General features: G+C 35.1%; 1 protein-coding gene across 1 annotated transcript; it reads left to right on the top strand.

The window, feature by feature from the left end:
• Nucleotides 1–3,213: 3,213 nt before the first annotated feature.
• LOC146908404 (serine/arginine repetitive matrix-like protein) lies at nt 3,214–7,860 on the top strand. The gene is made up of 5 exons (XM_085723230.1): nt 3,214–3,605; nt 3,911–4,016; nt 4,395–4,512; nt 5,385–6,353; nt 7,053–7,860. The coding sequence occupies exons 1-5, from the start codon at nt 3,434–3,436 to the stop codon at nt 7,464–7,466; spliced, it is 1,779 nt and encodes a 592-aa protein (XP_085579356.1). The 5' UTR covers nt 3,214–3,433; the 3' UTR covers nt 7,467–7,860.
• The last annotated feature ends 5,534 nt before the right edge of the window (nt 7,861–13,394 follow it).

Genomic DNA, 13,394 nt, shown 5'->3' with positions numbered 1-13,394 from the left:
TGACATGATTATTATTGGGGATGATGTTACTGGGATCAATAAGTTGAAATTGCACTTAGCTAAGACGTTTGAGATATAATACTTATACTTTCTTCACCATTTCTTGGAGATTGAAGTGGCTTACTCTCATGATATCATCTCCCAATTTAAGTACATTGCCAATATTCTTTAACAAGCCCGTCTTTTTTATACTAGAATGGTAGATAGTCCTATTGAGTTGAATGTGAAATATGTTCCTTTGATGATGTTCATCTAAGGGATCCCACTCTGTATCATACTTTGGTTGAAATCTTGATGTATCTTACAATTACTGGACCCAATATGGCTTATGGTGTTTATGTTTTTCATTTAGTTTGTTGTTCCCACTGCAATATATTTGACATTTGTTCTTCGCATCCTTCATTATCATCAAATCAATTCAAAATGAACATAAATTTTAGAAAATAAAAACAAAAAATATTTTCAAAATGTAAAAGCTAATTAATTTTTAAATTTAGAAAGTGGATGTGTTGCACCTCAATTCACTTTATTTCCACAGGATGTGGCACCTCATGTTAAGAGTTTAACATAATAACCTAAAAGAACAAGTTTAAATCTTACATGAGACCATTGTAAAACTATCATTGGCTCCATCACTATCAATAATAATTTTTTATTTCTCAACAAAAACAAACAAAAAAAATCTAGAAACTACACCGACCTAAATACACGTTATAAAGACAAATTAAAACTAGTTAATTATACATTAGGGGTGTGTCTATTTCAATATAATGTTTTATATTATAAAAATAATTGAATTGAAACTATTCATTGGCTTTAATTTATGTCATACAAGGAAGAAATATCGAGAAGATTAGGTTGATGGTCTTGGAGCCAAAGTTAGTTGCAACGTCTCTTAAAATGCACCTTAATAATATTTCGGAGAAAGAAAAGGAGCAGGTTTTCACTTTATCATACTTGCTTACTCCATCGTTTCTCAATTATTATCACTATACTACCAACTAAAACCAAAATTATCATTGTCTTGCAATAATTGAAAATATATATTAACGTTGGTTGGGTGTTAAGGACACTTGAACTTTTGAGGATGGACCATTAGTTTATCTGCAATCTTCTCAAACCAACAAGTGCCTTTTACTTCAAAAATAATATTATTTTTTTTAAAATAGCTTGTCTAATCTATTTTATCATCTAACAATTTATCCTTGTATTTAGATATAATTTGCTAAATTTCCAACACAAAAAATGGATGAGTAGTGAGTGATGTACTGCGATCTGATCCCATCATATGAGAATGCAGTTGTGGCAAACATGTGTAATGTTGCTTTTGCGGTAACATGGAATTGTCAATTTTCATTTGTATTAGTATATAACAAGATTCTCCTCTCTAGCAATGACTGGTGCAACTGCAAGCTAAGCCCAAGCACAAATAAATACCATATAAAGTGTAAATTGAAAATAGAGAAATAAAAGACACTAACATGAGCATAAGAGACAAGTAGCAAAAAGATTAGAGTCCTTTTCATTCATGTTTTTGTTATATATCATCTACTTTATTTGTTATTCTAAAATATAAAAATACCACTCCACTTCTTTAAAAACATTAAACCAAACGAGCTTGTTTTGCATTGTCATCTAGTATCTCATTAGAACTCTTTATTTTGCTATGTTAGTCCATTTTTGTAGCTGCATCTCGAAATTAATGATATTAAAAAAAAATCTTGACACTAATGAAATGGAGTGGTGAAGGGTAGAGATCCTTTTTGAAAATATCAACATAAAACTAGTTTATTTTATACTAATGATATACACCTCATAAAACTAGTTTATACTAATGAAAAAAAAAAATCATACATCAATTTTAAAATATGAACACACTTACAAAAATATGATTCTTAGATGATTTGGTGTCTTCAATCTTTTTTAGTATAAAACAGTAGTATTACTATTTTATTTTTTACCAAAATAATTGTAGTCTGTAATAATCTTTTACTCAATGATAATTATAAAACTATTTGTCATTAATGCATTTGTATACTTTTTATTCAAACATTTCATAGAATAAGATCTTGTCATTATTAATCAACTTTTTTACCCGCCTTTGAATGCAGTATGTACTAAGACATCCATTCTTAGAAGCCAATATTATTATGAGACTACATTGTACTAAATCCATATTCTAATGCTATGATGATACCCAAGTTTGTCCTAGACTTGTGGAGTCACCCATTATCAAGTCTTTCAAATGAAACTCCATATGCTCAGTTGTGAATTGTATGTTAAGATTAAGAGTATCAAATCAAATGTAGTTATTAATATGATTTAAAAAAGAATTTAGCAAAATTTCTCAATTTTTTTTTTTTTACAAAAGCAAAATTTCTGAATTGACAAACCGAAATTTTATGAGGTTGAATTCAACACGACTATCTTAAACTCAAACTTTTCTTGTTTTTACAAAATCTTAACTCAAATTTATTTACCATTAAACTCTTCATAAAAATAAAGTAAACACTTTGAATTATTATACTCCATCCGTTTCAAAATATAAGCAAAATTCACTTTAGGTTCATTCATTTAATGATGTATGTGGTTCATAACCACATACATCATTAAATGAATGAACCTAAAGTGAATTTTGCTTATATTTTGAAACGGATGGAGTATTAAACTTATTTATCATTAAACTCTCGATAAGACAATAAAAATAAGGATCTTGCTAACAAGTGCACTAAGGGTTAGTGCCCCAAAAGAGCACTTGTTAAGGATTCAAAAAATGAAAATAATTGATAACTTTCATGTAGAAAAAGTTGTTTTTTGATGTTTCAATGTAATGAATATACAAATTTCAAGATAAATTTTTCATTTTAAACTACTTTATCGAGTGTCTTTAGGACACTCGTTAGTATTTCCTTAGAAATAAACAGAGAAGAAAAAGAAAGGAAAGGTTTAATTGAATCCCATCCCATCCCATCACAAGCCATGTGCAAATGGGACACACATTAGCAGCAAGTGTGGAAAACAAAGAAAGATCCTTGAATGATCTATGATGATGTATATAAGAAAGGAAGTAAGCAAAAAAAAGTGGGCCATGACATAAAAAATAGCCATGTGAGTATCCATAAATCTATCTCAATCTCAATTTTCATTGATTTTTAATTGTTTCTGACACTCCCACCTCAACAAGCATAAAACAAAACCAAAATAATCAAACATGATTCTTTGATTAGAAAGAACTTAGAAGAAACACATTTCATAACACAAGTTACACAACCAACCAAGCTAAGCAAAACATAACAACCATGTGCAACAACAGATCTAAATAAAAAACAAACAAACACATTGCATTGTATTACACCACTTGTACTTGTACTTGTTCTTCTTCTTAGATCTTCTTCTTCTTCTTGGTGCTGTTACACTGACAGTGTAATCAACCATGATGAATGGAAGGAATGGAAGAGACTCTCTTTATGGATCCATCAACCATAACAGAAGAAGCAATACCTTCAATCATCATTCCAACAACCACCATGATGATAACACTCTTGATCTCTTCTCTAACAACCGTCGTTCTCTTTCTTTACCTTCTTCAGATGATTCTTCTGATGGTATATACTTCATCACCCCTTTTCATTTCTCATTCTTAATTTCTCCAAAAACATGTTTTTTATATGTTTTTGTTTGTCAAATGAATAAAAAAAAGTAGCTTTATTTTAATTATATGGTTATTATAGATTATGGATAGTTTCTATTCAGTTAAGAAATTTACTTGATTGTGAAAGTTTTGTTTTTTAGGTGATGTGATTGAATTTAAGGTTTTACTAGTTTGGCTTTAGTCTATGGTTTTTGCAGTTTTTGTTTTGTTTCTATTTTCTTATGATATATGAAGTGATTTTGCTATTTGTGGATTTAGTTTCTGTTAAATTGGGGAGACTCTCAGTTGGAGGGGCAAAACCAGCTAGAAATGGGATTGAGGATATGTTGTCATCTGTAGAAGGAGGAAAGCATGATTATGATTGGTATGTATGCTTTATCTATACTTAATTCATCATGATCTGTTATTAGTAGATTGAATTTGGCCTAAATAAGGAAGAGGGAAAGAAATAGATGTTTGTTTTTATGTGCATTATTAGCAGTTTCCCTTAGAAAAGTTATGCCATTTTAGATCATTCCTAGATCTGGAATTATTCGCAGATAAGTATTTATGATGGAACTCATAACCAATTCAATTACATTTAGGTTACAATAATTTAGTTGTTGGCTTACTATTTGAAGTGAGGAAATGCAACTCTAAATAGTTCAAGTACTGAATTACTGCATGAGTGCATGCATAAAAATGAAATGAAATTACTATTGGTTGCCTAGTTTGTAATTATAAACACTGTTTATGTTAATAGGCTTCTCACACCCCCGGGGACCCCGGTTTTTCCAACATCAGAAAGTGAATCACAATCAACCTTGGCGCCTCCAAGAAGAAGTTTGAGTAGATCAACTTCTACTGCTAAGGCCTCAAGGGTATGTGCGGTCCTCTCATATTTTATAAATATATTTATCCTTTGTCTATAAAAAAATTCAATACATGTTACCGGCATCCATGTTTACATATTGGTTCTGATGAGAGAAAATGCCATAAAAATGTATATATATTTTGTTTCCTAAGTTGGTAATGGTTTCCCTAATCAATATGCCTATGGTAATTCACCAGTTAGCAGGGCCGTCCCTGAGAATTCGGAGGCTCGGCTCAGGCAATGAAAAGAGGCCAGTGATAAAATCAAAACGTATTTTTTTTAAAAGAGCAATAGATAATATAAAACGAGTTTAGGCGAATACCTTCAAAAAGAGTCTTCATTCGCACCAAAACGAGACTTCGTACGTGTATTTACTGAAGCAAATTCATCAATCAACTCTTCGTATTGTATATTTGGTGAGGTTAGACATGTAAGATTATTAAGAGATCAATTTGGTGATAATTATCTAGAGTAGATAATGTGGCAAAACTAATGCTTCTAGAGTAGAAAAACTATGAACTTCCTAATGGACAAGTTATCATAATTGGGGCTGAGAGGTTCCGTTGCCTAGAAGTCCTTTTCCAGCTATCTATGATTGGAATGGAAGTTGCTGGAATGGAGATATTAAGGGGGCCTAAAAAGCAATACTATTTTTTATTGGAGATACTATTACTACTGGGTATAAAAAAATTGAGGCCCATCCTTGAGGGAGGCCCAGCTCGTTTGAGCTGTTTGCACCCCCTCAGGGACGCCCCTGCCAGTTAGTCCCTTTGAGCTTAGTGATACTTGGAGGAACTAATTCATAATTTATTCATTGTCATGTTGAAAATGATGTGGTAAGTGCTGTTAAGTTTAACTTCGTAATCATGTTTGTTTCAGCTTTCGGTGTCACAATCTGAGAGCAACAATCACTCTAGTAGACCAGCAAGAAGCAGTTCAGTGACTCGCTCTTCCATCTCCACGTCACACTCACAGTACAACAACAACAACAACTATTCTTCAAACAGATCCTCCTCCGCAAATATTCTTAACACAAGCTCAGCCTCAGTTTCATCTTACATTAGGCCATCTTCCCCGGTAACCCGCTCAACATCTTCAACAAGGCCTTCCACTCCTACCTCTCGCCCAACAGCATCAAGGTCCTCAACACCCTCTAGAATACGTTCAGTTTCCACCAGCTCCGCTGCTGAAAAACCTAGACCAACATCACAGAGCTCAAGGCCATCGACTCCTAGTTCTAGGCCTCAGGTTCCTGCAAACTTACATTCCCCATCCGCACCATCAACTCGGTCGTTGTCACGCCCTTCAACTCCCACTCGTAGGAGTTCAATACCATCTCTATCTCCTTCCTCTACAACAAGTTCTTCAATTTCAGCTGGACGTGTTTCATTGAACGGACGTAGTTCGGCGCCGTCATCGCGGCCAAGCTCACCAAGTCCACGAGTCCGGCCACCACCACAGCCTGTTGTTCCACCTGACTTTCCCCTTGATACACCACCAAACCTCAGAACAACATTACCTGATAGGCCACTCTCTGCAGGTAGGTCCCGTCCTGGTGCTGGCACTTTGCGGGGAAATAGTTCTGAAACACAAGCGTCAGTTAATATGCCAAGGCGACATTCTTCTCCTATTGTCAGTAGGGGGAGATCGACAGAACCTGTCAGTAAAAGTCGTGGCTTTGCCTCTGCCAATGGCCACCATGCCGATGTTCATGAGCCTAGGAAAGTTTCACATGCTCCTGAGGTAGTTTCAAGGAGATCGGTTAAGGCCTCAACCACTACGACCGAGAACACTGGATTTGGGAGGAATATCTCAAAGAAGTCCTTGGATATGGCTATCAAGCACATGGTTTGTATACTCTACTTTTCCAGTTCTGCAGGATTAAAAATAAAAATGAATTGATTAGATTCTCAAGTCTCAATATTTGGTAGTTTCAAATTTTATGCATGGTCATAGTAGAGACATTAGGTTGAAGCTTTATAGCACCAACCTACTTAAATGAACGTCATGCCCCAAATGATACATCAATCCTTGTCAGTAATGCTTTGTTAGTTTGTTTCATTATTCACCTCGTGAGACTTAATGAATTAGACTGGTATCATTATATTTTGACCATGATACTTAATATATCTGCCATTAAAGTTATACTCCCTCCGTCCCTAATCTTTGGACTTGGTTGTTTTAGGAAACCAGGATACAGATAAGCCTTTTTTTTCCCTTTGTATTGTACTCTAAAAATATCAAAAGCTTGTACTAAATGAATGTTATTTTTCCTAAATAAATTAAGGATAAATTAGTCTGTAGTTTTCTGTTTTTTTAGATAATCTAGTCTATTGTTATCTGAATTTATTGTTGCTTAACATCTCCGCCCAAACTTTAAAGGAACAAATATCAGAGTAACTTATGCTATTAAGCTTGTCATGTTTCTTGTTATGCTCTAAAAAAAGTATTCATTTTGTTTCTGAAGCTTACTTTGAGAAGATGCATGTCAAGCATGTTTGTTCTATCTGACAAAGCTAATTTACCGTGTACCTTTATACTTAACAGGATATAAGGAACGGCTCAGGAAATCATCGGGCACTATCAAGCACTACACTCTTTCCACAAAGTATTCGAAATTCTACTCCCAAGAGCCAATCTTACCGCGCTTCAAGTACTCCTCCACCAACATCCATCGAAACGAATGGAAACATGCTAAGCAAAAACAATGGATCTCATTTTGACGTGGTAAATGGTATCAACAGGAATATGATGAGAGGAAGAGAGGTAGATGAAAGACAATACTCAGCTAAACTGAGTGAAATTGACATCTACGAGAGTTCCCGTTACGACGCACTGTTGCTTAAAGAAGATTTGAAGAATACAAACTGGCTGCATAGTGGTGACGACAAATGTGATCAAGGCTCCTTATTATTTGATAATGGATTTGAGAACCTGCCTGAGCCTTTTGGACTCTTGTAGCCTCTAAAGAGATTCAACTTGATGCATTTGTAACATGTTATTTATGTTGTAATTCTTATCTCATTTTTTGTGTGAAAGGATGAGATATTTCAACTCATAAAGCTCCAAATGGCAAAGAAAGTAAAGATGCATTGTATGTTTTCTGCAATATGCAGAGAAATCAGTGGATTTCTTTGATCTTACTCATATACAAATAATGCTGGGAAAAAATTACATGAAACAGGTCCAACTTTCTGGATGTGAATTTTCAGGAAATAGTTTTTGTATGCATTTGTCAAAAGACAGATGTACTGCTGTAAGTACATAGAGATGGAATGTGATGCTTTGTGCAAACAATATGATTGAGTGTTTATTTTCCCCTTGGCAATGAACCTTATAGTTGAGTTTAGTTGCATTTCATATTGGCTAAATTACTCTCCTCTTCCAAAAAATGCTTGAATTCTGCACTTCCCTCCTATGATATCAAATTACATTTTAGTCCATTTTAACAATAATGCATCTTTGAAGCAATACTTCTATTACTGTTTGCTTTCAATATAATTGGCGAGTAATTTTGAGCACTTTTTGGAGTGTAGTTTAAGTTTCTCTTATGAAAGAATAGTAGTACTTATAGTTGTTAGTAGTTTTTAATTGTTTTTGTAAATTATTTCAAAAAATTATGTTTTTAAAAAATGATTTTACAACTTCAATTGTTTTGTAAGTATATTAATTTTTGTCTTAATCCTCTGATTTCTAGGAAAAGGAGACTGTTGTAATTCGGTCGGAAGGTAAATTATTACTTATGAATAATTGTTTCGGATTTAGAGTTTGAATTCGATTTAGCCACATGCTAAAACAATTGTGAGTAACACTTACATTTGAATGTACAAAAGCATGTCCACACAATATTTTACTAAATCATATTTGTCTAATGCTTTAGATGCTTCTTAAGGCAGGAGTCTAATCAAATTTATGCATTTCACTATCAAGTTTTTTGTTGGAGAAATTAGTTAGACTCTGATAAGTTAAAAGGGAGGGAGAAAATGAGGGAGAGAATCAAAACAAGAATGAGGAAGTTTCTAGCAAAAAAGGGAGTGTAAAATGTAATTTCCTTTATAAATAAATATAGACCATAAAATATGAATTAATTCATTTGTTTTTGAATTCTTAGTTAGAGGACCAAAAATGATTATCAAAAAGGACAATTGCTCAATGCGTTCTTTGGATTGCTCAACTTCTGAAATAAGTTGATCGGATATATGAACAAACAAAATCGATCAGATCGTATCTCTTGATAGATTATATGCGATTGAAAGTTACGTTTTGATAAATCGAAGAACTTAGTATCAATCGGAAGTTACGCTCCTGATATGATTGTATTTGTATCCATGCAATCCCATATTTGGGAAGGGAAATTTTTTTAACAAAAAAGAGGTAGGTGGAATAACAAAAATGGGGACATGTCAATACTATAGAGCAAATTATAGAGCATTGTTACCATGTGTTGTTGCCCTTAAAGGCAAAAATTCTGATTGAAGATGTGTTTGTTGTCCAATATATGTCGGTGTTCCACATCAACATAACATCAATACATACAATTATATGCATTACAAAAATAAAAAACAATTATATGCAATTAATTTCCTAAAATTATTACCGGTGTATTAGCATCGAATTCATATGTCTATTGAGTGTTTCATAGTTTAGCATGAAATTTTCGTAAAAAAAAAAAAAAAATATTTAGCATAAAATATAACATAAATACTATTTGTAATAAATATGATCATATCACAAAGACTATTGTGCATTGACTTTCGTATTTGTCTGGTAGTTCTTCTTTGTAAATTAAGCATTTAATTCAACAACAATTTCACTGCCTCTTAACTGTAAGTGTAACTCAAAACAGATAGTAGGCTGAAATTTGCTGTTGACACATACCATATGGCTGGGACACACATGTAAATGACCTTTTTGCCCCCTCGGCAGTTAACTGCCGAGGAATTTGAAATCCGGCTGCAGTTAACTGCCGAGGAATTCCTCGGTAGTTAACTGCCGAGGATTATGTTTCTTCAGATGAAACAGGAAACCTGCTCCCCCTACACACTATTTTCTCATCACCTTCATACCACTCCAATCCACCCCAAAATCTAAAATTTTTTTCATCAAATCTTGCTCCAAAATGATTCAAGCATCAAGCATAGGATGATTCAACACACTTTTGACGTAAAAAAACAGGTATTGTGCATTTTATTCGGTTTATTTTTTGGTATTTTTTGGATATGTCAGGGTAGTTTTACAACGTCAGCTACGTAACACTGTCATGGGGAATATCGGCAGTTTACTGCCGAGGAAATCCTCGGTACCTTACTGCCGAGGAAAACCTCGGTAGTTAACTACCGAGGAACTCTTGGGAAAAATTTTCAGGACGAAAAAATGGCAGCTACTGCCATTTTTTCAATTTTTTTTTTTTTTTTTTGTTTTTTTTGTTTTGGTTCATTATGACATTGATGTTTATGCATTAGTAAGTTGTTAATTTATATTTTTGTGTTGTTTAATTATAGTAATGACCGAGAACGCGGAAGATGTTTCGGGAGAGACAAAACGTAATTTTGTCCAAATTTCCGGAGATGTCAAACCGCCTAAGGTTGAAGTCAAACCAAACATTGATGGAGCTTCCGTCCATGTTGAAGCTTCTAAATATGTTAGCCCCGGTGTCGTCCCACTTCAAGCCCACGAAGTTGACACGGCTAGGTTTTTTTCTGACGACATTAAGTTTCAAGATAGAGAAGAATTGCTTGGGTGGGTACGTTGTCAAGCAAACAAGGCGGGATTTACAATTGTTACACAAAGATCAAGCTTGATCCATCCAATATTGCGCCTAGTGTGTGAAAGGAGTGGAGCTCACAAAGTGCCTAAAAAAAAACCGAAGCATGCGACAACGGGCTCAAGAAAATGCGGGTGCTTGTTCATGATTAGTGGATATCAAAGTACGCAAACAAAGGAATGGGGATTGAACATTCTTAATGGAGTTCACAACCATGCGATGGAGCCGGCTTTAGAAGGACACATTCTTGCCGGTAGATTAAAGGAGGATGACAAGAAGATTGTACATGACTTGACCAAGAGCAAGGTGCTTCCAAGAAATATTTTGATACACTTGAAGAACAAAAGACCACATTGCATGACAAATGTGAAGCAAGTGTACAATGAACGTCAAAAAATATGGAAGGCAAATAGAGGTGACAAGAAGCCGTTGCAATATCTAATCTCGAAGTTGGAGGAGCACAACTATACTTATTACTCAAGAACACATGGTGAAAGTAATACAATCGAAGATATCTTTTGGGCTCATCCAACATCCGTTAAGTTGTTTAACAATTTTCCAACGGTTTTGGTTATGGACTCCACCTACAAAACCAACTTGTATAAGATGCCAATGTTTGAGGTAGTTGGGGTAACTTCGACCGATTTGACATATTCGGTTGGGTTTGGATTCTTGATGCATGAGAAAGAGGAAAACTTTGTTTGGGTTTTAAAAATGTTGCGTAAACTTCTTACTTCAAAGATGAATATGCCTAAGGTGATTGTTACCGACAGAGATGGGTCTTTGATGAAAGCGGTTGGAATTGTTTTCCCGGAAAGTTATGGTATGAATTGTTACTTTCATGTGCAAGCAAATGTTAAACAAAGGTGCGTCTTAGATTGTAAATATCCTATGGGAAAAAAGGATGGGAAAGAGGTGAGTAATCGCGATGTTGTCAAGAAGATCATGAGGGCATGGAAAGATATGGTTGAATCGTCCACTCAAGAGTTATATGCAAATGCATTAGTGGAGTTCCAAGATGCTTGTAGTGATTTCCCACCTTTCCTAGCCTATGCCATGACCACCTTGAATGAAGTGAAGGAGAAAATAGTGAGGGTATGGACAGACCGTGTGTTGCATCTTGGTTGTAGATCCACCAATAGGGTAGAATCGGCTCATGCTTTGGTGAAGAAATATTTAGACAATAGTGTGGGTGATTTGGGTACTTGTTGGGAGAAAATACATAACATGTTGTTGCTTCAACACACTGCGATACAAACAGCCTTTGGTCAAAGCGTTACCGTGTTGGAACATAGATTCAAAGATGTCACTTTGTACTCCGGCTTAGGTGGTCATGTGTCTAGATATGCTTTGGACAACATTGCTATGGAAGAGTCACGTTGTAGGGAAACGTTGTGCATGAACAAGGAAATTTGTGGTTGTGTTCAAAGGACATCTTATGGCTTACCATGTGCATGCGAAATTGCAACTAAACTCCTTGAAGAAAAGCCAATTTTATTGGATGAGATACACCACCATTGGCAAAGGTTACGCATGGGAGAAGAAAGTAATGAACTTGGTTTTTCGGTGGATGATGAGTTGAAGGGTATTGTAGAACGTCTCAAGAAACTCCCTTTCCAAATGAAGCTTGAAGTCAAGGAGGCTTTGCGGCAATTGGCATTTCCTGAAACCACCATGATGTCTCCACCACCACAAAAAGCAACAACCAAGGGAGCCAAGAAAAAAGTGGACATTGCGAGGTCTAAAGGAAGAATTACATCCACTAGCCGGATCCCTTCTTCTTGGGAGGTTGTTGATTCCCAAAATCCGGATAGTCAACCGTCACCATCACCAACAACATCATCATATAAAAGGAAAAAAGGTGCTCGTCTTGGTAAAGCACCAATTTCCCCACTTCCACCACCTTCTCGATATCCAAAGCCTAAGGCTATCCCGGTTATGAGGCCTATTGATTATATGCCACGCTTCATGCTTCCATTTATTGAAAAAGTGGTGGATGTTATTGGCGATGGACATTGTGGATTCCGGGCTATAGCCGAGTTCATGGGCTTAACCGAACAAAATCATCTCATGATTCGTACACATCTTATTCAAGAATTGAAAGATCATAGAGATGATTATGTTGAAGTATTTGCGGGTGAGGATCGTTATAACTACATTTTAAATGGCTTACATCCTCCCGCAAATACAAAAAGTTGTGCACATCTTGTTGATAAGTGGTTGACTTTTCCGGACATGGGGCACATTGTTGCCAATTATTACAAAAGGTGTGTGGTTGTGTTGACAAATCTTGAAGTTGGTAACTCAGAATCTTTTTTCCCACTAAGAGGGCCACCACCGCCGGGCAAGCAAAAAACTCCCATCATGTGTCTTGGGGTAATTCCTAATCACTTTGTGCTTATTTACTTGAGGAATGGTTGTCCACTACCTCCATCATCTACGGAGTGGCACAATCACAAGAAACAAGATGCGGTGACTTGGGAAGATGAGTATTTGGATCAACATGAGTTGTTCCGAAAGCTCATGGCTATTGAAAGTGGAAACAAACCGCCAAAACCACAAAAGGAATCAAACAAAGCGGCGCCTATTTTGTTGGACACTCCCGAAAAACCAAAGCAACAATTTGAAGTTATTGCGGAAGATGAGGAAGATTTTATGTCACTTGATCTTCTCCAATCACTTGGCAATTAACAAGGGATTTTTTTGTCGGTGTTAGTCCTTTTTTTTGGTAGAAATTACACCGACGTATATTTTGGGGTCAAAATTGTAATGCCAATTTTTTGTGGTCAATATATAAGTAACATTATGTAATTTATATTGATATATATGATAACATGACTTTTATTGACTTGAAACTAGTGCAATACTTATTTATAGCTTATTAATGTTTACGCATTTGATTTATTCGTTATTACATTCCATTTAATTTTGTTCTAATCTATGATTATTTTGTTAAAGCTTTTGTCAAGTGAAACATGTCAGAGGTTGCAAGAATTGAAGGTCGTGTTAGGTATTGCGCGTTTAAAAAGACGGTTAAGGTTATGATAACACCGACGGACTCTATTGATGATTTGAAGACACAACTTAACACTTATTTTGAGCATCTTGGTGAAAATCAATATACA

This window comes from Medicago sativa, chromosome 7, assembly GCF_051527215.1.
Source record: "Medicago sativa cultivar Bolivia chromosome 7, Bolivia_mono, whole genome shotgun sequence".
In the NCBI taxonomy this organism is placed as follows: domain Eukaryota; kingdom Viridiplantae; phylum Streptophyta; class Magnoliopsida; order Fabales; family Fabaceae; genus Medicago; species Medicago sativa.
Note: the sequence above shows the minus strand (reverse complement) of the source record. Positions and strands in the feature narration are given on the sequence as shown.

What these genes read in the sequence shown, in the direction of transcription:
- LOC146908404 (XM_085723230.1), top strand. Translation starts at nt 3,434, where the DNA reads ATGATGAATGGAAGGAATGGAAGAGACTCTCTTTATGGATCCATCAAC. An exon ending in GGAAAGCATGATTATGATTG is followed by an intron (nt 4,017 to 4,394) that starts GTATGTATGCTT and finishes TTATGTTAATAG; the next exon opens with GCTTCTCACACCCCCGGGGA. An exon ending in CTACTGCTAAGGCCTCAAGG is followed by an intron (nt 4,513 to 5,384) that starts GTATGTGCGGTC and finishes TGTTTGTTTCAG; the next exon opens with CTTTCGGTGTCACAATCTGA.